This window comes from Rhincodon typus, chromosome 25, assembly GCF_021869965.1.
Source record: "Rhincodon typus isolate 14 chromosome 25, sRhiTyp1.1, whole genome shotgun sequence".
NCBI lineage: Eukaryota > Metazoa > Chordata > Chondrichthyes > Orectolobiformes > Rhincodontidae > Rhincodon > Rhincodon typus.
The window spans coordinates 28,928,629-28,954,088 of NC_063356.1; the positions used below are offsets into that span (position 1 = coordinate 28,928,629).

At 38.7% G+C, this 25,460-nt stretch overlaps 1 protein-coding gene across 6 annotated transcripts in view; it reads right to left on the reverse strand.

The window, feature by feature from the left end:
* Positions 1–1,237: 1,237 nt before the first annotated feature.
* The window catches only part of LOC125486064 (gametogenetin-binding protein 1-like), a 27,223-nt gene continuing 3,000 nt past the window's right edge, over positions 1,238–25,460 (reverse strand). Inside the window, exons 2-6 of one of the 6 annotated variants that reach the window (XM_048612042.1) lie at positions 22,381–22,475; positions 16,993–17,119; positions 9,633–9,729; positions 5,379–5,453; positions 1,238–1,670 (exon numbers count right to left, since the gene is read on the reverse strand). In XM_048612042.1, the coding sequence (XP_048467999.1) occupies positions 1,661–1,670; positions 5,379–5,453; positions 9,633–9,729; positions 16,993–17,119; positions 22,381–22,475 (404 nt within the window). In that variant the 3' untranslated portion in view covers positions 1,238–1,660. The other 5 variants (XM_048612041.1, XM_048612038.1, XM_048612039.1 and 2 more) reach the window with 5 other exon arrangements.

The window sequence follows — 25,460 nt, forward strand, 5'->3', positions numbered from 1 at the left end:
CCCTAACCCAAAGGGTTACTGATGTTCATGTATTTAATATATTGAAGATGAATCATGACAATTTTTAGATACTAAGGAGATCATATTTATGTTTGTTACATATTTAGATATCTCCTCTAATCCTGCCAACTTGCACATCCCTGCTTTTAATCACTGCACCATTGCTTCAGTTATCTGCACCCAAGATCTAAAAATGTGTTGCTTTTTCTCACTGTGACACCATTTTCATATTCAAAATGGCATGATCCCAGATACTAACAAAATCAAAACAGGATAGTAATATTTAATTATGAAAGTGTGCACATTAAAAATAAAACGACAATACATCATCTACTCATGAACATCTATGTATTTAAAATGATTTGGTGAAAATGTTTATATCCTTACTCAGCCTAACTGTTCAGCTCCAGATTAGAGATGCACCTTCCTAATGGGTAGTTCCTAAAACATCCTGCACAAAGATTCTCTCCTGACAAACTTCCTCAACTTAACCTTCCTATTGCACCTGAACTGTCACCTCATTTTTCACTTGGAGTTTCCACTGAATGATACAATCCTGTCACCCATGAACACCCTCCCCACCCCTCCCAGTGAATTTGCATTTGATTCTACCTCAGAACGCATTTTCCCTTCCCTACCCTCAGTGAACTAAATATAACACAAGGGCCTTGCTGCTGATCCTGGCTGTGAACCTAACTGCTTATAACATGACCCTACTGGAATCTGCAACTCACAACATGGGAACATCTGGTGCAGAATACACATCATAAATCTCTCAGTTCCTTAATGCATTTTTCTCGTTCCAGACACTCCCTAAAACCTTGACAAAAGTTGTTAAACATCTTCCCCAATCTCTCCTAAATGGGCACGGTGGCATATTTTGTTTATACTTCAATAGTAGTTTGGTTTTTTTTTGTTACTTTAATGTACTAACTTATGAGGGTTGTTAAGGGTTCAGGGTGGGAAGCTCTGGTTTCTTTGAATTGAAACTGGTTTAGATGTAACTGGAAATTCAAGAAATAATATCTAGTAATTTGTTTCAATCCAGACCGCACATTTCAGTTTGAAATACTCGGTAAAATGCCAAAACGTGAAGAGAAACTTCACAGGATCTTGATTAACTAAGGGTAGAAACATGCACAGAGCCACACACAGCAACTGTTAAATTCATTAACAATTTATTCTGAACAGAAAGTGTGAAAATGAGTGAGTTAAACTCTGGGAAGATGCAGGCAGTGAGATCAGCCAGTGTGTAACCCAGAGATGATGGAGACAGTGAGATCAGACAGTGTATAACCCAGAGATGATGCAGCCAGTGAGATCAGACAGTGTATAACCCAGAGATGATGCAGCCAGTGAGATCAGACGGTGTATAACCCAGATATGATGGAGACAGTGAGATCAGACAGTGAGAGCAGTGTGTAACCCAGAGATGATGCAGCCAGTAAGATCAGCCAGTGTGAAACACAGAGGTGATGCAGCCAGTAAGATTAGACAGTGTGTAACCCAGAGATGATGCAGCCAGTGAGATCAGACATAGTGTAACCCAGAGAAAGTGGCGTCCAATGAGATCAAACAGTGTGTAATCCAGAGATGATAGAACCAGGGATTTTCCAGTGCGCATCCAACATGAAACCATGCCATGGACTGTGAAGTAAGGTCAATTCTGACTGAAAAAAAAAACAATCATAATTGAAATGAGAAGGCCATGTAGTCTTAAAGGCATAGTTTTAATGAGAGTGCTGAAACAGAAGGTCTTGGGAGGGCATGTACGTTCTTTGAATGTGGCAGGACATTTTGAGAGAGTGGCTAGCAAAGGATATGGAATATTAGGCTTCACAAAAAGGGACACTGAGTATGTTGAACTGTGGTAACACTAGTTCAGGCTGCAAATAATAGATTACATCCAGCTCTCGTTACCACATTTTCAGAAGGAAGTGAGGATCCTTGAGCAAGTACAGAGGAGATATATCAGAATGGTTCCAGGAATGGAGGATATTAGTTATGAGATTAAGTGGAGAAGCAGTGGTTGTTCTCCTTGGAGCAAAGACATTTGAGGGGAAATCTGCTGGAAGGCTGGATATTTATAAAGTAGACAAGGAAAAGCTTTTCCCATCCCATTGTTCTGAGGAAGGGTCATCAAAACTCTGTTTCTTCCTTCACAGATGCTGGCAGACCTGCTGAGCTTTTTCAGCAACTTTGTTTTTGTTCCTAATTTACAGCACCTGCAGTTCTTCCGGTTTTTATAAAGCTTTTCCCATCACGGCTGATAGTACAAACAGTAGTGAATACAGATTTAAGGATTAGAGAAGAGATGTAGAGGAGTTGTGAGGACAAACCTTTCATTAGCAATAACTTGAAACTCGCTACCCATGTATGTGGTAGAAGCCAAAATGATAATTAATATTAAAAGGAAATTGGATAGACACTTGAAGGAAATAAACTGAAGGGCTGGAGGGATAAAGTGGGGGAAAGAGATAATTTGGTTGTTCTGCTGGAAGCTAGTCTGTACTCTACCAACATCAATATTATGGAGGGTGAGAAATGCAGAAAAAGTAATAAATTTCCTGTACCAGTTTCAGTCATTCAAAGCAACACAAAGTATTCATAATATTCACAAGAAAGATTTATGTTGACAATGCACAAACTCAATCATTTGAAGTTAAATGCATCTTACGTAGAAAACAATAGTTTTTCAAACACACAGTAGTTGGCAAACCACATAATATGTAAAATAATATGTGCAAGACAGGCAATATGATTGTGATTGTTATTAAATGTTCAGGGGATGATTGAGATCAATAATAGTGATTTATAGGGGTTCTGGCACAGACCACATATGAACACGTCAAAAGGTAACATACAATCTTGTGAATTTCTATGGGATATCAAATCTGTGGAGGAATGTTTTCAAACTAATTAAAGTAAACAAAGAAAATATGGTCAACATTTTGAAAGTCACATTTATTATAGAAATAGCAGATTTCCAAACATTTTGGATAACAAAACCACTAACATCTCTCAGCAAAATATTGAGATTGAATTCAATGATGTTAATACATAGTTTAAAGATAATGGATATCACAAAAGAAAAATCACATTGTTTTGAAAACCATTCTCTTGTAATACTTGTAAGCTCAAATGTCTCAACTTATTTTTATTTAATGTCCTCCAATCCTGTAAAATATAAGTGTGCTAGACAAATGTAATTACTGGACACCTACATCTGAACACGCACCAGCTCAAACTTATAGAAAGATTAGCTTAATGGAAGAAAGTAATTTCCATATAATTTAAAGTATTAAGCATCTAATCGCAATCACAAACTATCAATTATTAGCAAAATTTACTTTGGTTGGGTTTGTAACTTTTATTCAATTTCAGTGAACCTCATGTTATTTGCTTTTTGAGTGTAACAGAAGAGGACTCTTCCACTATGCAATGCTTCTTTTTGCCAGTAGAAGTCACTAATGCTTTTCATAAGTGCTGCATAGAATTATTCACTGAGGAGATTTACAGGAAGAATTGACTGTTCCATGCAGAATGAAAGGGCTGTGCAAAATAAGAATAATTTTCAATTGGCATATCATTAATACATCATTAATTATCCTGAAGTAATATACCTTTGCACCAAATTTAAATGTGACACCAGCAAATAATCTGTATCTTTTTATAATGATTTGAAGTCGTGCTTAAATGTTGGCACAGATGACTGCTTAAATACTTCAGCATGTTTCACTTTAAATTTGCTCACAAAAAATTCTCTGCAAGGTGCAGAGAGTGCACATTCCATTGGAAGTTGCAAATAATTATGTTCATTGTCAGAATACAGCCTCCCTGTCCCCGCACTAATATATTCCCTATCTATGTTAAAATATCTGAATCACATTGCAAGAAAAGCATCAGGACAAGCCTGGAAACATGCCATTTGTCCAATCTTTTAGCAAGGGACTGGTGTGTTGTTCAAGGAACCTTATTAGGAAAACAAAAAAACAAAAATACAATGATATTCTAATAACTTAAGAGCTTGGTTCAAGGAAATTATATACCACCTAAAATACTACATTTGTATATATAGCACGTACATTAAATGGATGAAAGCAACATTACAGCCTCTCTAGCAAGCCTCGCTATGATATGGAGTTTTACAATTGGCATTTATTATATATACCCTTTCATAAATGCCATCAAAACATAGCTATCTGCTGTCATTAACATCTCTCTTAAATTAAATGCTCCCGCCCTATTTTGGGATCTCTCTGATGTTCGTGGAGGTCCTGAAGAACTGAGAGATCGACAGAGCTAATTACAGCTGTGTTACTCTCTCCAATGTATCTGTTACTCCACATTCACTAAGTCATGAACATGTTTAAATTGTTACATTGAGTTATTTTCTGAAAGGTTTGGATAAAATTACACCAAGCATTTACACAAATGAACAAACCGGCACAATCATATTTTCAGGAGAAGGCTAATTAAAAATTCTCAACAGTTACTGTCTTGGGATTTCTACTGCCTGAGGTTCTGTTTTTGCTTCAATTGTCACTCAGGTCAAACAGAAACTTCTCATTGTTTTGTAGACACTGGAAATGGGAAACACATTACATATGCACAGCAAATTAAAAGACAATGGTGTTAATAATTTCTAATTTGTATGGTTTTAATAATTTCACGGTATAAATATTAAGTTAGTTTGGAATTAACAACTGCACATAGAAGTATTCCACAATTTCCTACAAGCAGCAAAACAATAAGAAGGCTAAATAATCATTAGACCATACATTGCTGTTCCTCACAGAAGGGAGGCAGTATCTTATTCAAACTAGCAATGTGCTAACGAGTCCTGTTAATGTCCATTATTCAGTAAACTATTCTATCTTGGCTATTGTAAGGTAGGTATTCTTTACAGCAACAAATCTTTCAGGAAATCAAAGTAATCTTCAAAGTAGGGGTCCTTTTTCAAACTTATAAATCTTTTGGATAATTCTGTCTTGTTATATCAAATTTGAAAAATGTAAAACCATTGATTTAAGATAGAACTTTAGCCTGGAATGCTTGACACTGGAAAGAGACAATTGTTGTCCATGCATTTGATTAAAGTTAAGAAGATTCAGGGATAGAGCCCCACTTGTAACCTCTATTTTAACCCAGTGAGAACAGGGTGAATATGGTTTGGATGCATATGTTATACATCATCTGATTTCATTCTCCATTGACTGAAGTGGAGAAGGTACAAAACTTGTGTTGGACTCATACTTTCTCCTCTCCACCAGGCAAATTAAGTTAATATCAAGACTATGGTCCATTTTAATCAACTCAAAATTCTTTCAATCTACTCTCTACTATTAACATTGGAATGATTTTTATAATTATTTTACCTTTTATTTTTTAGAATTCCTGTCCTAGTGCCAAGATCTGCTTTCATGCACATCCTTCTCCTCCAGCAGCAAAACCTAAAGAAAATGAAATTAGCATTTCAGAATATAGTTGTCCAGAAATCATCTGACACTGTTTCAAAAACTAGGTTTGTATCGATCATAGTTTTATTCAGAGGTTCATAGAATATTAACTTGTGAATTGGACTATTCAGTGTTCCCACATTCTGTTTTAATTTCAGGTCATTGGGTATATGGTAAGACTTAATGACCAAGATATTCCATTGGCCAGAGAGTTTCTGGAGCAGCACAACAGGACCATGTGAAATCCCAGACACCATTTATTCTGTGGGAGTTTCCTGAGAAATTGAAGATTCCAATAGACAATTTCTGTGCATCTGAAACTCTCTGAAGGAGTCCAGTAAAGTTGAAAATTTCAGAAGGTTCCAACTTAGTTAAGCTTAATAGTTATCCAGGAAAACTTAAAAGATGAATAACTGGACTCTCACTCCTGACACTTGGTCCTAACATGCCCTGGCTAGTTTGAACCACTGGCCTGACACCAGCCCCTGTCACTGGATCCAAAACCGTCCTCCCAAACCTGGCCTACCCTAAGCACTCCATGACTAACCTGAGACCCTACTTACCCACCTGGCACCCTATTTATCTGATACCCTGACACCCTAACAATTTACCCAACTGACAGACTAACCCCATGCTTACCCTACATACTTACCCTTTCATAGGAGCTGTCAAAGTGATTGGCTGTGCTGCTGAGTGTTACAGAATATGACACAGTGACTACTACTAAAGAGGTATGGTTCCTCCTAAGATTTTTTCTTGCTATTGGATTCATGGATTTCTGAACAAGTTTGTTCAGAAAGCCCCTGTCCAAGAATCTCCAGTGCAGTCATCATCATAAGTGGGTATGTTTTAATGCAATCTGGGATGGAAATTGGGTTTCTGAGCACAATCGGAATATCTGGGTCAACTTGTTTAATTACATGCTGAAATGCAGCTTGGTGAAGCCCAGTGAAATATTATCTCACAAGAAGAGTTGGGAGCTGAGCAGGGGTGAGCCACAGCGTTGCTGAAAAGCTGGGACTGTGCCTGTGTTTAGATGCTGGAGGATAGTGCAGACAAAACAATCAGACACAGTCTTAGAAGTACATCGGTCAGCTGCAAAAGAAGGCTGAGTCTGGGAGCAAGACTAAGACAGATTTGGAACAGTGAGCCTTTTAGGCAAGGATCACACCCATGGAAATCAGAAGGTGTAGAGCTGTTGTCAGCTGGGGATAAAATTAGTTCTGTGAAGGAGAAAGGCTGAAATGACTTGCGATTTTAATGAGATTTGGTGATCCACAATATCACTAACTGGGCGGAATGCTGAGAAATCTGTTGGATCTGTCTTCATCACATCCGCTATTTGCTGTGCTGTATGGGGTTTTTATCAGAGTACCTCTATTAATCCATATTTAGCTTGTTAATTCTGGATATTAGAGTTTAAACTGTGTGTTATGTATAAGGTAGATCATTTTGCTTTTCTAATCTTGTAATTTGTTTCTTTAAAAATATGTGGAATCTTGGTATTTTATTCTCTCAGGATGTAACTGAGATTTTGAACTTACTCTGTTTTTACATTCAAAAGAGAGGGTTCATCAGAGATTTACCAGAAAGTTGCTAGGAACGGAGGTTTTAAGTTCAAGGAGAGGCTGCACAAGCTGGGACTTTTTCCACTGTAGGAGGTTGAGAGGTGACCTTATAGAGGTTTATAAAATAATGAGGGGTATAGATAAGGTGAATAGAAGGTGTCTTTTCCCTCGGATGGGGGATTTCAAGACTGGGGGCATATTTTTAAGGTGAGAGGAGAAAGATTTAAAAAAAGGGGCAATTTTTTTTTTCCATAGAGAGTGGTTTGTGTGTGGAATGAACCTCCACAGAATGTGGTGGATGTGAGTAGTTATAACATTTAAAAGGCACTTACACAAGTACATGAATAAGAAATGTTTGGAAGGATATATGAATATTATACGGGACTAGTTTAGTTTGGGATTATGGTCCACTTGGACTGGTTGGACTGAAGGGCCATGCTATATGACGCTACGACTCGATGATTATGACTCTACTGATCTCTAACCAATTTGGCATAACACAAATTTGGCAGTACAATCTGGAATCATAACAATCGTTTTCAGGGTGTGATCTGGATGCTGAAGTAATTTCTCTGTTCACTGGAAACCTTGTGTTCCAACAAGATGTTTTGAGACCTGAGAGGTCCGCAACTTTCCTCTGGGAATTGAGTGTAGCTGTATGAATGATAAAAGACCACATAGAGGAGGATAAACTGCTAGAATAGGGAAGAGAAGAGAAAGAAGGGCTTTCAGTCGCGCTTATATTTGCTCAGGATCTTTAATGAGCAATTCTCTTACCTCAATTTCAGTGAAGACACACACTTGTAATGTCTTTGTTTCAAAGGTTTAAATGGATTGCAGGTTTCTCGTGGTGCAGGAGGGCGTTAATTACATGTGTATTGCCTTGCCCTCACTTCATGTAAATGTGGCCCCCCTCAATGTGCAGTTGGTGTATAACCAGGCAACTAACTGTGCTGGTGCCCATTATCCTGGCAGTAGAAGTGATTTCTTCATTCTCTGTAGTCCTCTGTGCCATCAGTTACTCCCACTCCAACAACTCAAAGCCGAGCTACCAAACAAAGTGGGTTATCCTTCCATGATATTGGTGTGTAGAACCCTGGTGTATATGCACAGCAGGTCTACAGAAGCCATTCTGTCCCAAGGAGTATTATGGAGCACAAGATCAGTGTCCTCAGGAAATCCTTCTGCTACCTTGTCACTGGAGGATTCTTATGGCACTTAACTAAATGTACACCAAGATTTATAGCAAAATGCTACATGTCAAGCAAACTGGCCTTTACAAAGGAACATCATCTGTTAGGACAAAAGCTGAGGTGCGGAAGTGTAAGACAGAGAAGAATAATAAGGAACTGGAGGAAGGGGAAGCGTAACGTGGAAGACCAGAAAAAGGAAGGATTGATGTAACATACACGACTGCTTACTACCCAGGTTCTAGATAATCAAACAATTCATCAGCGACACAAGCAACTTCAACCACACCCCTCTGTTTACCTAAATTTCCACACTCCTTTTGATGCTTTATCATTGATTGTCTCAGTGCCTTCTTCATGACAACACAAAACATAAAAACATCAAGAAATGCACATCCTAATCTGATATTACTAACTATATCATGATATAATAAAAAGTACCTTTCTTCCAAGTCTCTCCACTTGTGTTCTTTTGATGTGCTTCCCTAGTGGCTACAGTATGCCTGGTAAAAGAGTCCATCACTGAGCCACAATTGAGTAGAGTGCAGTTGGCCTTGCCGGGCCACGTCAAACAGCGCTGGAACTAAAGGGCCTGGAATCCGACTGCAACAACCTGGTCTGGATGGTGGAAGTTTGAAATGGTTGGCAAAGGGGAAGCCAGGCAATTATTCTTCCTAATGGGGACACAGCTACTGTATTGTACCTCTTTATGGGATTTAACAGCAGTTCCACCAGTTTCCAGCAATTTAGAGATAAATTTCAGTTTAAAGGGCCTGTATCAAGGTAGATATTGTTAGTTTTATTTAAGAATATATCATCACTTTTTAATGGTTCCAAAGGGTTTGACAGATTTTTTTTTCTTGCACATTTACAACAGCTCAAAGACATTAATGTGTTTCAGTGACCTTCAGCATTGATTATTCAGATTGGATGGATATTCTTACTGTCAGACGAGAATCTGTGCTCAAATCACACCTAAAATCATGATAGGTAACTCTAAAAAGAAACAATTCCTACAAACTTTGCATTACTGTGGATCACACTGCACTAAGGAAACTCCTGGCAGAATGAGTTCCATTGTTTTTTCAAAATAATAAAGTTGTGCACCAAAACTCAAATCTAGTTAAGCATTCCTTACCAAGGCATAACTTTACCATGACTGTGTTGGAATCTCAATTCAAGTTCAGATTTTGGGAATAATATTTCAAATATATATATTGTCGTTATACTGTGTTCAAAAAGTATTACAGATTTAAGGTAGATGTGATTGTTAATGCAATGAAGTCATTATACCTTTAAACAGATATTTAAGCCTAGGTTGGAAAATATTTTGAGTTGACAGTATCAACAATGGGACATTCCTTTTTGATACCTGTTCACGGAGGATACCCGCATCTTTCAGTGTTGAATCTGACCTTTGGAGCAGGCTGGTCTCATCATTCAAACCTTTCTTCCACAGCCGAACCTCATTCTGAACATCAAGCATTTTCTTTATCTCCATTTCAACAAAACCTGTTCAAACACAGTTAACATGTCACATGCAATCATGGTGTATTGAGTTTCATTTGACAAATTATCCACTTATATACTGTAATCATCTTCCTTATTTCTGAGTTAATAACACAATGACATCAATGTTCATCTCTCAAAAAATTAAATCTAGGAAATAGACAATAAATTTTAAAAAGCTAATAAATCAATGTTTTTGTTTTCATACGGTGTGGGTGTCATTGGCATTTATTGTCTATTCCTACTTGCTCTCGACAAGGAGGTGGTGAGCTGCCTTCTTGAATCTCTGCAATCCTTCGGTATAGGGTATTGGGTATAGCTGTTGTTAGGAAGGGAATTCCAGGATTTTGAGCCAGCTGTAGCAAAAGAAACATTGTATAATTCTACGTTAAGATGATGTGTGGCTTGAAGGAGAACTTGTATGAACTTATGCCATTGTCCTTCTAGGTGGTTGAGGTCACAAGCTGGGAAGGAGCTGTTGCAGGCATTTTGGGTGTTAGTGGAGCACAGTTTGTGGATAGTATATACTGCTTCCACTGTTCATCAGTGATGAAGGGAGTGAATATTGATGGTAGTGGAGGGTGCCAGTCAAGCAGATTAACATGTCCTGGTTGGTGTCAAGCTTTTTGGTTGTTGTCAGAGCTTCAGACATGTAAATAAGTGGGGAGTATGACATCACACTCCTGAATTATGCCTTGTAGACGGTGGACAAGCTGGGAGAGACAGAAGGTGAAGTACTTGCCACAGAATCTTAACCTATGACCTACTCTTGCAGCCATGGTTGCTGCTGGGCAGTTTGTTGCTTTGATTTTTTATTACTTATTCATGCTTGATCTTTCATGACTGTTGAAAGTTATAACTCAACTAATCAGTGCACTTGATTTGTGCCAGAGATTGATCTCAGATTTCTAGTTTCATATGGACAAAAGACCCTCGATTGTGACGAAATGACAAAATCCATTAAAATTGTCAATGGCTGAGGTGCTCAGAGTCAAATTGGGAAATGCAAATTCCTGCCTCTAATTTGAATACATTTCCAGGCAATGAACAATATGATTAAGGAAGTCATAGCAGGAAGCTTGAACCATGGGAAAATTGACCGGAGAGCTCCAAGTTCCAATCAGGCAGTAGGTTTTAAATTGGTCGCAGTATTCCTTCAATGATAACATTGTATTAGTGCAGAAAAGTTGAACAATTGCTCACAACAATACAAAGAAGGAATATGGGGAAAAGCTGCTACCTTTTAAGTTGAACATTTGAAAGTTGCTATATAATGTATACGATGAGGAAGTGGTGTGATATGTTGTTAAAATAAAAGTTCAGATGAAAGGTGCATTACTAAAGATCCCCAACAAGTTACTGCAGTTACCTTGAAGCTAATTGTAAAATAGGATGGATTTTGCTGTGTCAAGAGGAAAACTCTTGTGAGACCCAACACATGGCAGAAGTCTAAGCTTGTAAGCTATGTGCAATAGAAAAATTGCAACCACCATCCTATTAAACACCATGTTTCATTGCAACAAAGCTACATAATTATCTTGCAGATTGAGAAGGTCACCAATGGACAGCAAGCCACTATCCAGAGGCACTCCTTTGTTTTTTGGAAAATGAATTCGCAATGGAGTCAGGAGCAGATGTTGCAGAAAATAGCCCTTTTAAATTATATTTTAATCAACCTGTTTAGACATAATAGAACACATCTTCATGGCAGGTGGAACTTGAACCCAGATCTTCTGGCCAGAGGTTGGGACACTACCACTGTATCTCAAACGCCCAGAATGACCCTTTATATCGTGACAGGCATTTCCTAAGCATTTCATCTGTTTCAAATAATGTGGATACTAAGGACAGCTCCATTCAGATATCTGCAGATCACTGAATTTATGAAAGACAGTGCAGTTCTCTAACAGACTCTTCTTGTGGTGCATAGTGAGAACAGCTCTCTTCTGGATATATCCGGAAGATGACATATAAATGACGCCTGCAGTAATGACATGGGGAGCTACAATTTGCAGCCCCTCACAAACTCCTCTTCTTCATTTAAATCATGCATTCCATTCAGAATCCCCATAGGAATATCCATCCTCAACATTTACGAGATGCAATTTAACTGGAAGCAGCAACAGAGAAAACACCGAAAGAAAATGACTATCAATGTAAGCAGGAAGGTATTTTTCAAACCTTTGATTACTTAGTGCATTACTCCATTTGTTCTGTATTAATATTTTAAATAATTTCTTTTATAAGATAAAGACACAAGATAAAATTTTAAAATACCCTATCAAAATGGTGATTCAAGCGTTTGAGATTCTTGAGCAAAACTGTTATTGCAACTTTTTTAGGGAAATTAAAACATGAAAATATGAAATAAAACTTTAATTTTAAAACGAGTGTCTGTGAATCCACGGGCCTCACTGTGACACACAGTCATAGCTGATACATCCTTGCACATGAAACTTTATATTCCTACACATATTGCTATTTAAGCACTAGGCCTTACATGTCCTTATCCACATCCAAACTTAAAAAAAACGGAGGTTTCTGGAGAAACTCAGCAGGTCTGTTGGGAGAAAGTAGAGAAGATGTTTTGGGTCCAATAGCCTTTCTTCAGAACTGATCTAAACTTACAGCCCTCTCTAAATCACTCTGACCCTTTATCCAATACCCACTGTAGTCCAGAATCTTTTCAATGTTCAAAGTAGGACTATCACACACAAAGAGGCCTTCAGTTGTCTCAAAAATTCACTTTTATTTACAAACACCAAAAGTGAACAAAAAATCAAACAAATTGGAGATAAATATGCTTGTTGGAACATAAATGATTTATTTGCATGTCAAGCACCAACCATTTTCCAGTCATTGAATGATCATTGGACCCAGCTCTGAGGAAGGATGTTCTGGTAATGGATAGAGTGCTATGAAGGTTCACCGGACTGATTCCTAGGAAGCCAGAACCAACATATGAAGAAAAATTGGATCGGTTAGGAATATACTCACTGGGGTTTAGAAGAATGAGGTTTTATAAAAAACCTATAAAATTCTAACAGAGAACACAGCATAAACACAGGAAGGACATTCCCGATGACCATGGAGTCCAGACCAGGTTCGCAATCTAAGGACACAAAGTAGGCATTTAGGACTGAGATGAAAAGACATTTCTTCACCCAGACAGTGGTGAGCCTGTGGAATTCTCTGCCACAGAAAGCGGTTGAGGCCAAAACATGGAATGTTTTCAAGGAGTTATAGTTCTTTCTGCCAAAGGGTCAAAAGGCATGCGGAGAAAGCAGGAACAGGATTGTGAGTTGAATGATCAGCCATGATCATATTGGTTGACAAAGCAGGCTTGAAAGACCGAATGGTCTTCCTGTGCTCCTATTTTCTACGTTTGCATGTATGCTTCTATGTTTCATCTAGAACTGCACATCAATTAAGCCTTGTCTGGCTTGTAGCCACCAATGCAGCTATGCTCTATCGTGCATAAGGTGATGTTCCTCCTGCTCAATTGTGCCCACACTTCTTCTAGAAAGACTGCTCTGGCTCTCCCAGTTCATCTGCATCCATCACATCCCCTCTTTGGCTGCTGAAGTTGCTCAGAATACAAAATGATAGAAATATGCTCCCAGGATACCAAATACAAATTTCAAAGAAGGTGGACCTGTGGTGAGCAATTCTCCTGCCAGATAAAGACAAAAGGTGGTCAAGATGAAAATGTGATCAGCTACTTCACAAGGTTGCAGTATTATTGCAGATGATGACAAATGCACAACCATCTCAGCTGAAGATACCAAGAACTGCAGATGCTGGAGTCAGAGTCAACACAGTGTGGAGCTGGAAGAACACAACAGGTCAGACAGCATCGGAAAAGCAGAAAAGTCAATGTTTCGGGTCGGGAGCCTTCTTCAAAACTGGGGAGGGGGAATGGAACTGGGAAATAAATAGAGGAAGGAGGGGTGCGCCTGGAGAAGGTAGGTGGGATGGTGATAGGAGTACTGAGAAAGGAAATGTGGCTGAGGTACTGGGTCTTTTTTAAGTATGTGGTCAAATAACTTCAGGGTAGAGGAGATTACCAGTGGATTGCAGTGGGAGAGAGATCCATTGAGATCTTTCCGGAGGGAGGAGGACAACTTCTTCAACTTCTACCTTTCTCCAGCCCCACCCCTCCTCCATTTATTTCCCAGCTCCCTTCCCCCTCCCCAGTTCTGAGGAAGGGTCCCAACCCGAAACGTCAACTTTCTTACTCCTCTGATGCTGCCTGAGCTGTGTTCCCCTAGCTCCACACTGTGTTGACAGCCATCTCAGTGCATCCCTCCAGGAAAAATGTCCACCTAGCATCCACTTGCCTTAAAAATCGTATTAAGAGATTAAATATTCTCTTTGAATACCCATTCTCTATGTACATCACATTTTGTGTAAAGAAGCATTTCTTAAAAATAGTGCTAAATTTTCCCTTTATTAATTTGGACCTGTGTCGTATTTTTCCATTCTTACAATTGAGAGTAGACTAATTTGTGACATGTGCCTTTTCTGCTATCATTTATGACTTATATACTGTACCTTTAAAAGAACACCCTTCAGCCACTTCATTTCAAGACTGAAAAGTTCAAGTTTAAGTATATCTTTCTTACAACTCACACCACTGCCTCCAGTGTTTAAGTGTCAGGATGTGGATCAATGCACACTGGAAAGTTTGATTCCAATTTCTGACCTCAGTTCCAAAGTTCTGGCTATATAATTCTATATTGTGGGGACCAAATGTACTAAGAACTCTAGGTTTCGTTCAATTTAAAAATGAGTACCCCTGCATAGTGGCTATGTTATGGACTAACAATCTAGAAAATATGAGTTCAAATTTAATAATCTTTGGGTTAACTTCAGATTTTATAGAAGCTCAACTGACATATTAATGCCCTTCAGTTGTGAAAATGTGCCACCCCTTCCCAATTTAGTTGTCATATAACTTTAGTTCTGGGATATGAAGCAGATTCTCGGTGCCTCTGAACTGGTCTTGAAAACTGCTCAGTTAAAAAGTAGTTACTAACTGCCAGAAGCACTGTAGTTGGTCAAGGAAAGGCCAGGTCTCAGATCAACTGAGATGAGAATATATGTGCCCTTGCTGATGTCGCCCACAAGCCATGATCAAATAAAAAGGAAATCCTTAGCTGCTTCAACACCATTTAATCATTCAAGAGAAAGAAGCAGTTTAGAATTGAACCACTGTTTACAGTGGCTGAAAGTGATTTTGCTGCTTTCTCTAGATAGTGACCATTTATCAGCTGGATCTGCAGATCTTCACAACAAATAACCTTCAAGCCTGCAAATTGTTTTCATTCTCCATAAGTTTTAGTAGAACCACAATGGAACTTAGGCAAATGCAGGTGATTTAGAAATTGTAAAAGTATGCAGTCTATTCTAGTTTTCAAGTTTTAAAGGTGTGTCTTCATGGAAAATATTTCTCACAAAGATTTTCCCTTTGGATAATTTAAAAATTGGCATTGAACAAGTGATGACATCTTTGCATACAAGTCACTGTGATTCAGGCTTTCAAGACAACCAATGGCTACAATTAAAAATTCCTAACAGAACATCTCGTGGAGATGCTGTGATTGTACTGATGCAGCAGGGAATCAAACTTGATGAGTGTGGACTTTTATGCTGGAATCCTGCAAGGAGTACAGAATTACCATTATGCTATTGGCAATGCCTCTTTACAAAGGAGAAAAACAATATGAACAGTAACTGGTAATGGCAAAACAAGTTAAGAATGCAGATTTTAACAACATACTTTTAACATTGGAGGTCCCCACAATAAATATGGCAGGATTTGAAGAAATAATTATGAATGCTGCTATAATTATTGATATTATAGATTGCTTTAATTATTCCAATAGATGGTAATAGCTGCGTCACAACAACACTATGTTTTCTTTTAGGGAAAAGCTATTATATTTTGATCTCAGCTGATTGTAATAATAGACAAGGCAAATCCCAGAGTGAAACCTGGCTTGATTGACTATAATGTTGATTGTTCGTTTTACTGTTGAGGTCAGCCACTGGACATATTCATAAGAGATTACCAACGTACTTCTAAGAAAAGATCATATAAATTTGTTATGTAAGAGAAAATCATGAATTACATTACACTAGACAAGAACTACAGGAATGAAACAAAAATGGAAATTGGTGGAAAGGCTCGGCAGGTCTGGCAGTATCTGTAAAGAGAAATCAGAGTTAACATTTTGGGTCTGATGACCCTTCCTCAGAACAGGAGGGGTCACTGAACCCAAAATGTTAACTCTGATTTCTCTTTACAGATGCTTCCAGACCTGCTGAGCTTTTCCAGCAATTTCTGTTTTATTTTTTGATTTACAGCATCCGCAGTTCTTTCTTTTATTAACTACAGGAACAATCTCATTACAATATCAGAAGGAATGATTGCTCCCCTTTATCCAAGCAATACTCTTTTAGACACTTAATACCACAGTCAAGAGTCACCCTTAGCTCCACACTAAAGCTTCTTGGTCAGCTAGTATGGCTAAAGTTGGTTTCCTTTTGGCAAATTTTTGCATATTCACTAGATGCTATTTTTTCCCGTTAATATTTTACCGTGAGACAGCTGAAAGAAGTTGCCAACTCAGATCACTATTGCTTAACATGGGAGATGTTCTTGACAGCCTTGTAGGATACCTTCCTTTCTGACACCCTCATAGCCTTCCACTTCTGGCACAACTTACTCACTAACTTCTAAGAATGTCTGGACTTTTCCCCAGCCCTGACTTAGTGGATACTGCTAATAACAGTACCTCTGCTGTTATGAGCTTCTTACCACTGCAAGAACCTGCTCTGAATTCTTCTCCATCTCTGTCTAGCAGTCTTTAAACTCAAGTCAGTAATACTGTAGCATTTATCTCCCTGGGTAGCTTGATGGTCATTTAGCTGAAATTCATGATTTCTCGTAAGTGCTGTTTTCAACTTAATGTTCAAAGTTTTTCAGACCTTTTTAACAAAAGAAAGGTCAGATCTTTACAGAACTGAAAAATTGAAATCCATTTTATTTCCTCTTTGAAACTCAAATTCTCAAATAATAATATTATATCAGCCTTCATAACAACTGTAAATCTCAAAAGAATAAGAATTAGTATTCTGCAGTTCATGGCTGAAATAATTTTGCAACAACCTACAGCACTAATGTTTCTTGTTTGCCTAGGGCCCTTGAAATAGACTTCAATAACCAAACTGCTTTCACAATTAAACATGTTTTAATCTTACCCACAGAGTCAGTTGTTCTAAAGTGACTGAAAACTAGAGGATTTGATTCATTACATCTGTATACTATCAGCTGAATTCGTTGGCCATCTTCTTTTAGCAGTTCTTGTGAGTTCTCTTTACTGTGAAACTGGAATGATAATTATATTGGAACACTTGGTTAGTATAAAGGAAATAAATTGTACATCTTCTGTCACCCACCAATGGTACCAAGTAGGGAGCACAATAGAAAAACTAGAGGACTCATTAGCAAAGTGTGGCATGTATAAAAACAGAACTTTCATTTTAACGACACTGAAAAACGTCTCTTCAAGTCTCAAGGCACTTTACATTAAGAATGATCTTGAAGTTACCAAGCACCTTCCAATTCTCATAATCCCTCGATGCTATGCTGTTAACTCTTTTTTTTGTTGTATAACCAAACCTGCTGGACAATTCGCACAAAACAGAGCTTTGCAAACAGCAGTGAGAAAAGTGATCATAATCTGTTTGGTGGTGTTAGTTGTAAGTATATTCATCTGAATAGCACTGTATGTTTTTCATATCCATCTGAGCATGGAGATGTGACCTCGGTTTACCCTCTCGCCAAATTGTGCCACCTCCAGCAAAGCAGCATGCCCTCAGCAAACACTGCATAATGAACCCAAGTTCTGAACTGTACTTGAGCTTACCATTTTTCAGAAGCAAAACCATTACCACTAAGAAATACAAAATGCAATTCATTTGCTCAGTACTGAGATTGCCAATAGCACAATTCTACCAAAAACGATAAAGCAACTTAGAAAAGAAACTGCTGAAAATCTTGTTCTGCTGCTTTCTGTCTAATCTTGAAAATAAAATTGATTACATTGTTAATTTACATTTCTGTCTTTTGGCTTTATTTGGATCCCAAATATTTCTCTTCTGAATGTCGACAGGTTTTTATTATATCAAGTGACTTACAACTTTACCAGCTTTCCTATCTTTTAGAGCGGTCACTGCCTTGAGGCAATCTTACTCATTCCTCCATCAGCTCTTTCCTCATTACTTTTCTGTAAGGTGTGCGTGAAATGACCACAACTTGCCTTGAAATTCTGTTAAAAATTGAGTTATCACTAGACAGACTAAAGTGCCAGGGAAAGAATGGGTTAATGCTACCTCAATCACAAAAGTTTACAAACATTTCTTGCCAGGGAAAAAAGGCAAGCCCACAGGCCAGAAAATGGATTACTATGGCAGATTTAAAGATACCCAAACTTGTCTGCAGAAATAGTAAGAACTTGTTTGCATCTGTGCAAGGCCACTTGTTTAGTGAAGACCTGAGAAGCTGTAGAATGAACAAACCACTTGAAAAGTCTAAGAATGAGCTTGAAGGATTTTAAGTGTTGATAAGAATTGATTGACATCGCAGAACTTTTACTCCCACTTTTCTTCATTTAAGGATTTAAAAATGGCCTGCTCACTCTTATCTGACTGCCGATGTCAGCTGTTATGGCATAGGCAATATAATATTAGTGTCTCAGTATTTATTAGTTTTATTAGTTAATATTAGTTTTTAACAAACTTAATTAACCCCAATTGTTTATTTATGTATGGTGGACTGACTGCTGATTCCAAAGGGATACTGTTAGTGGGAGGCTGCAAGGAGAGAGACAAAGTTGCAAATGAGACAGAACAGTTTTAAAGCGGTAAACAAAGTTAACTAGAAATTAACTAAATCAGTTAACTGGAGGTAGGAAATCTCAAAATAACAATTAATTCCTTGCAAACAAATTCAAAGTCTTTAACTCAAAATTATGTGTTTAGGAGTTATTATATGGGGAAATATGTAATGGATGTTATTATAATGGACACTGTGTCAACTGTTAAATTTAATTCTGAGATTGAGATCTGACAAGTAAAAAGAATAGTATCTGGTTAACTTCTTCTAGATTTGTGCCTGTGCAATGAAAATGCATTAGCAGTGACCTCATCAGGCTGTGGAAGATCTATTTAGAGTGATGGGTTTTTTTGTATGTAGAAGGGTGTATCAATTATTTTGAAGAAAAACAAACTTTTAGTTCCTGAAGGTTTTAGTTCCTAATTGTTTGCTAACTATACCTATTGTCTTTTGCCAACTTAAACACCGTGGTGTCTAAGGAATTAATGCTTTCCTTGTGTGTTATAGCTTTAAGTTTAATGGAGGGTTGATAAATGTGAGGATATTGATGAATTCTTCTAATTCTGTTTCTGTGTGTGTTGAAGTACGTCAACACAAACACAGAAGATGATGTTATTTCATAGATTCAGCACCTAACAAATGAGTTTATGTGAATTAAAAAGTAGCCCCTGAAAACCTAAATGTAGGCCCTGAAAAACAAAACGTAGCCATTGAGAAAATTTTGCGAAGAGGCCATTAAAAGAAAATACATTATTTTATGCCCTAGTCCAGAGAAGTTGTGAATGACAGGATAAAAGGTAACCAGACCATACTCTCTCATTAGAGACAACTGGTGGTGTTTAACCAGAGGGTCATCACACCTCAGGTGAGAAGAAAGGTTGAAAAGGAAAGCTCTTCATGGTAACCTCAGGTGGTGTGGGAGTTGAACCCATACTGTTAGTATCACTCTGTATTATAAACCAGCAATCCTGCCAACTGAACTAACCAAATCCCCTAAGTAAAGTTATCATAATCCTGTCAGACCATAGAGCTGCTCTCTCATTAGAGAGAGATGACTGTTGGTGGTCTAACCTGAGGGTCACCATGCCTCAGGTGAGGAAAGAGATTGAGAAGTACAGTCCTTCATAGTAACCTCAGCAAATGCAGGAATTGAACCCACACTGTCAGCATCACTCTACATTGTAAGCCAGCGATCCAGCAAACTAAGGCCACAGACCAAAATATTTTTCTCTCCACAGATGTGCTGTTTCTAGCATTATTTGAGTGTAAATAAAATGTTTGAAATGACTGACAAACTTTTTATCCTTTGGAATGCTAATATGGTCATTATGTTTTGAGTAAAACTTCAATGCTGGTATTAGCATATAAAATGTTTCGATCTATGCGAAACAAGAATTCAAAACATGCATGCTTTCTTTGAAATACTGAGAAATTATCTAAGAGGAAAAATTACATTAGCTATGCACATTTATAAATTGTGACGTATGCATTCATAATGTGTCAGACAGCCTTTTCATTAAGATGAGTGAAAATTTGCAATTATCACTGTCTTTCACCGAATACATCTTCTCCCTTTGATCTCTATCCAACACCTCCTTTCATACCATCCTGTTTTTAACATCTTCCTAAAAATCTGTCACTTGCATCTGACATTCAGTCTTCCCAATTCACATTCTTAACATCTATCTTCGGCTTTACTGCCTTGTAAAGCTCTCTAAGATATTTTCTTGCATGAATGTAGTTATAAAAATACATGTTAAAGAGTAAAATTTGTTAAGATTACAGAATAGGACAGAAGAGTGAGATGAGCTGACTTATTCTGACAGAGCTGAAATAGGCCTGAATGGCCTACTTTGCTGCTGTACCTATCATGTAATTATTTTCTTCAAATCCTTTCTTGAAAGGTTGCTGTCTTTGTGGAGTAGTACACTCATAGCGTGTTTAGGATGGGAGCTCCAGGATTTTTGTCAGGCAACAGTGAAAGAATGGCAACATAGTTCCAAGTCAAGACAGTCTGAAACTTGCAATGGAACTTGCATATGGTGAAGCTACCATCCATCCATCTGCGACCGTGTCCTTCTCAGTGATAGAGGTTGCAGGTTTGGAAGGCTTGACCAATTGTTGCACTGCATCTTGTGTTACCAATGCTTGGTCCTGGATGATGTTAAGCTCTTGAACAGTGGTTCGCAATCTGTGGGTGATGACACATAGTGGGGTCATAAGATAAGCGCTTGGGGTCATGAGATACCCATCTTGTGAAGCAGCAAGGATCACCGTAGACACGAATCTAGCTCCTAACAGAACTGTTGCAATTGGCCACTTTGAACTATAAATTCCTAGCATGCTCTGTGGCAGAAGTTGGACTGCTTATTGCAGATACCCTGGAGCCAGCATGATTTTGCTGCCTTAAGTTATCTAGCATTATTCACCACCCTATACTCATATGATTTCTCTGTGCTGTAGCCCACTTGCCCCCTTTCCCTCTCACCTGCTGAGCTCTAGCTCTCAGTGAGGGTTTGGAAGAGGACAGCAGTGAGTTGGGAAAGGTGGTCTGTGAGTGGGAGGAATGTGACAAGCAGCAGGGTGGGGGAAATGGGTGGGAGGTGATGTGGGACTGAGTCAGGGAGCAGGATGGAGATAGCAAACTTTGATATCATGGAGAGGATAGAGGAATTATTTATCATTTTCTGGAGATCATTTTGAGAAAAGGTCAAAGCTTTCAAATTTTATGACAATTCTTGCCAATCCCTACTCTCACTCTGGGGTCACATCAATTAAAAAATTTAAAAGCATTAAAATGGGGGTCACAGTGAGAAAAATTTTAGGAAGCACTGTTCTTGAATGTTATTGGTGCCATACTCTCAGGCAAGTCTTCATAGTTCTGACTTGTGACTTGTAGTAGATAAACTTGGGGAGTTAGGAGGTGAGTTCCTTGCTGTAGTGTTCCCAATGTCTGACCTGCTCTGGTAGCCACAGTATTCAAACCAGTCCAGTCCATTTATCATCAGTGATAACCCCCAGGATGTTGAGGATTAAGTATTGGCAATACCATTGAATGTCAAAGGGCAATGGCTAGAATCTCTCTTGTTAGAGCTGGCAACTACCTGACAACTACATTGCACAAATGTTATTTGTTACTTAGTAATGCGAGTCTGGATGTTGACCAACACTTGCTGCACATGAACACAGACTCCTTCAGTCTCTGATGTGTTGTGAATTGTACTGAAAATTATACAATTATTAGCGAATAACCCCATTTCTGACCTTATGGTGGAGGGAAGATCACTGATGAAACAGGTGAAGATAATTAAGCCTAGGACACTACCCTGAAGAACTAAGGGGTTCTTCTGTTATAGTGGTATTGTCTCCACTTCTGGACCAGGGGACCTGGGTTTAAGTCCCAACTGCTCCATATCTGCGTAGGTTAATTAGAAAATATCGACCTGAGCAACTCCTGCAGCAATTCCCTGGGGCTGAGATGATCGATCCCTAGCTACGACAGTTATCTTCTTTTGCGTTAGGTATGGTACCAGCTGGAGAGGCTTTCCCATTTCACTCTCAATTTTCGTAGGGCTCCTTGGTCAAATGCTCCTTTGATATCAAGAGCAGCCACTCCCACCACATCTCCCCATTCTGAATGTTTCTTGGTTGCCACCAAAAAATCACCTTTGCACATTTTCATATAAATTGCTGGATAAAACAGGGATTAATACAGATGTCTGAAAATGATCAATGAAAAAAAGCAAACCTACTTTTGGAATGGGAGACTTTTTCATCTTGCTGTACATATTCAACAACTTGCTCCATGGCGAGAATGACATTTTTAGGTTGTTCTCCTTTGGTTGATCTATACGTCAAAAAAAAACTTATTTGCATTTTAATCCATTTCCGAAAAATGCACATTTCCCATTGTTCTCTAAACATTTCCCTCCAGGACTGGTAAGGTAGTGGAGGCCAGGAACCTTACAACATTTAAAAAATATTTGTATGAGAACTGGCACGGTGATCTCTCAGCATGGCGTGGCCTCAGCTTCTACTTAAGAACCTGTAACTTGATTCTAAGACGGCACCGTAAGTGGCCGCTTGTAAACTTTTCATTGTACTCATTTGAGTACATGTGACAATAAAGCTAATTCAATTCAATTCAATTCAACATTCAAGGATATGGGACAAGTGCAGGAAATTGGGATTAGTGCACTTTTAGTGGCAGTTATGTTGGTGCAGACCTGGTGGGCCAAAGGGCCTTTTCTGCACTGTATGAATTTATGACTGGTAGAATCATTTTAGAGCATGCGAATCAGTTCAATTTATCGAATCAGTGAACAGCCTTCTGTGTATGAATATGCATTACAATTGTTTATTTCTCTTCTAGCCCAGAAATTCCAATCGTGGGATAGTCATTGAAGCACCACAGATTGGAGTTAAGCATCAAGAATATTCAGAAATCCCGATGCAGCTGACTTTGTGCCAAGGAAATTATAAAGTCTTTGGGGTAATTACCTGGCTTGTGAAATCTTCTGAAAAAGTCCTCAAACCTTGACACGCACCCACCTCAACAACCAACCACCCAAACGCAATGGAAAAAGACAACTTGCCCCCAACACAATACCACCTGAGACCTGACACTGTGCCCCCAGCCTAAATGATAATTCCAGGTATGATACCACTCTAAAGTTTTTGAGAAGATTTGTAGCTTGGGTCGTGGATGAGGTTGCAGAATTGCTCGCTGAACCTGTGTGTTTGATTGCAGACGTTTCGTCACCCTGTTAGATAACATCGTCAGTGCACCTCCGGTGAAGCATTGGTGTTCTGTCCCACTTGTTATTTATACGCCTCGGTTTGCTGGGGTGGTTGGTATACTTCTGGTTCTGTTTCTCAGTGGTTTGTATATTGGGCCCAGTTCAATGTGTTTGTTGATGGAGTTCCGGTTGGAATGCCAGGCCTCCAGGAATTCCCTGGCATGTCTCTGTTTGGCTTGTGCTATTGTGGATGTGTTGTCCTAGTCAAATTTGTGTCCGTGTGTATTGAAACTGGTGATAATTGGTTGTGTCTCTTGGTAGCTATTTGGTGTTCGTGTATCCTTATTGCCAGTTTTCTACCAGTTTGGCCTACAGAGTGTTTCTCACAGTCCTTGCACGTTTTTTTTTATATTACATGAGTTTTATTGGTTGTGGGTATGGGTTGGCTGTTGCAGAGGTAATGGCGGAATGTGCTTTTTGGGTATGAGACAGAGCACAACAAGAAGATACATCACGATCAGACACACTCGTCACTTTACCATACATCAGGGACATATCAGAGATGACCACAGAATACTCAGACCCCTAGTTATCAGGGTAGCCCACAAACCAACAACCACCCTGCGACAGGTACTGACGAACATAAAGGACCCCATACCACTCATAATACCACTCCTTGATCTAAACCCTCAGCCTAATCTTAGCACTCATCCACTTAGCTCTCACCCTAACCTTTTAATCACTACCCATCCCCACCCCGATCACCACCCATCTGCTATCTTACTTCCTCATCCACCTATCACTCTAACCCATCACCCACCTTGCTTCCTGCTATCTCACCAATCCATCCCTATGCCATATCCACCTTCCCCACTGGGTACCTTACATCCATATTCCCTCACCCACAGCACATGATTCCCTATCCACCTCTAACACCGTCACCCTAAACCCTCATCCACCTGACAACTTCCATCCAACGCTAACCTGCCAAACTACCACCCCTAACACCACTATCACCTGTTACACTAACCCTATCTATCTGGCAACTTACATCCCTGCCTTTCTCACCAATCTGCCACCCTATCAACTCTACCCCCTTTCCCACCTGCCATTCTGATCCCTCAGTTATCTTACACATTGACCTTCTCTCAACAGCTTTTAAAATGATTGTAGTGCTTTCAAATCACAGAATATTGCCCTTATTCCTGGGAAAAGAACCATAATTTCTCATGCGATTCACTTTGCTCCTTGTATTAGATTTGTCTACACTGCTTTGGCAGAGCAGGCTCCTGGCTAGATTTGAGGGGAGAATTTATTTAAAGGTAAGTCACTCTGATTTTGTACAAATGGGATTTGAAAAAAAAGTTTTCTCATTCTGATTGGAAAATTGTCTCCAAGACTTTGATCCTGCAATGTAAACCATTCCCTCCATAAAAACTGCTTGATTTGCCTTTCCAGCATTTTACTGTTTTGGCATAACATTACCAGAAGCTTGCAGTTTTTTCTTTTATGGAAATATTGAAGATTCATGCCAAACAACATATCAGCAAGCTCAAGCATCTCCTGAACATGCTTTCAAAATTGTGACCCACTATAAAGCATTGTTATTTGAAACTATAAGATTTGAAAATAACCTAATGAGTTATTTCACAATAACCTAATTCAAATTAATTTAACCTGAATTAGAAAAGATGGCACATTCAAGTTGGGAGAACATTTTCAGAAAACTTCCTAGAAATTGTGTACATCAGTTTACTATGGACACCGTAAGAAGCATAGATATGACAATATGCTTTGGACAAAATAAATTAATGTCCTTGGAAGAATGATGCCAACTTTCCAAAAAATACTTGTTCAATGCTCCAGCCAACAGTATAATTACTTTTAGGGAGCCTATAAACTGTTCCCACTAGTATGTTCTTAACATTGCTTTTCCAAACAATCACCCAAGTGGAATCAGAGATAGTAGGAACTGCAGATGCTGGAGAATCCGAGACAATAAGGTGCAGAGCTGGATGAACACAGCAGGCCAAGCAGCATCATAGGAGCAGAAAGGCTGACATTTCGGGCCTAGACCCTTCATCAGAAATGGT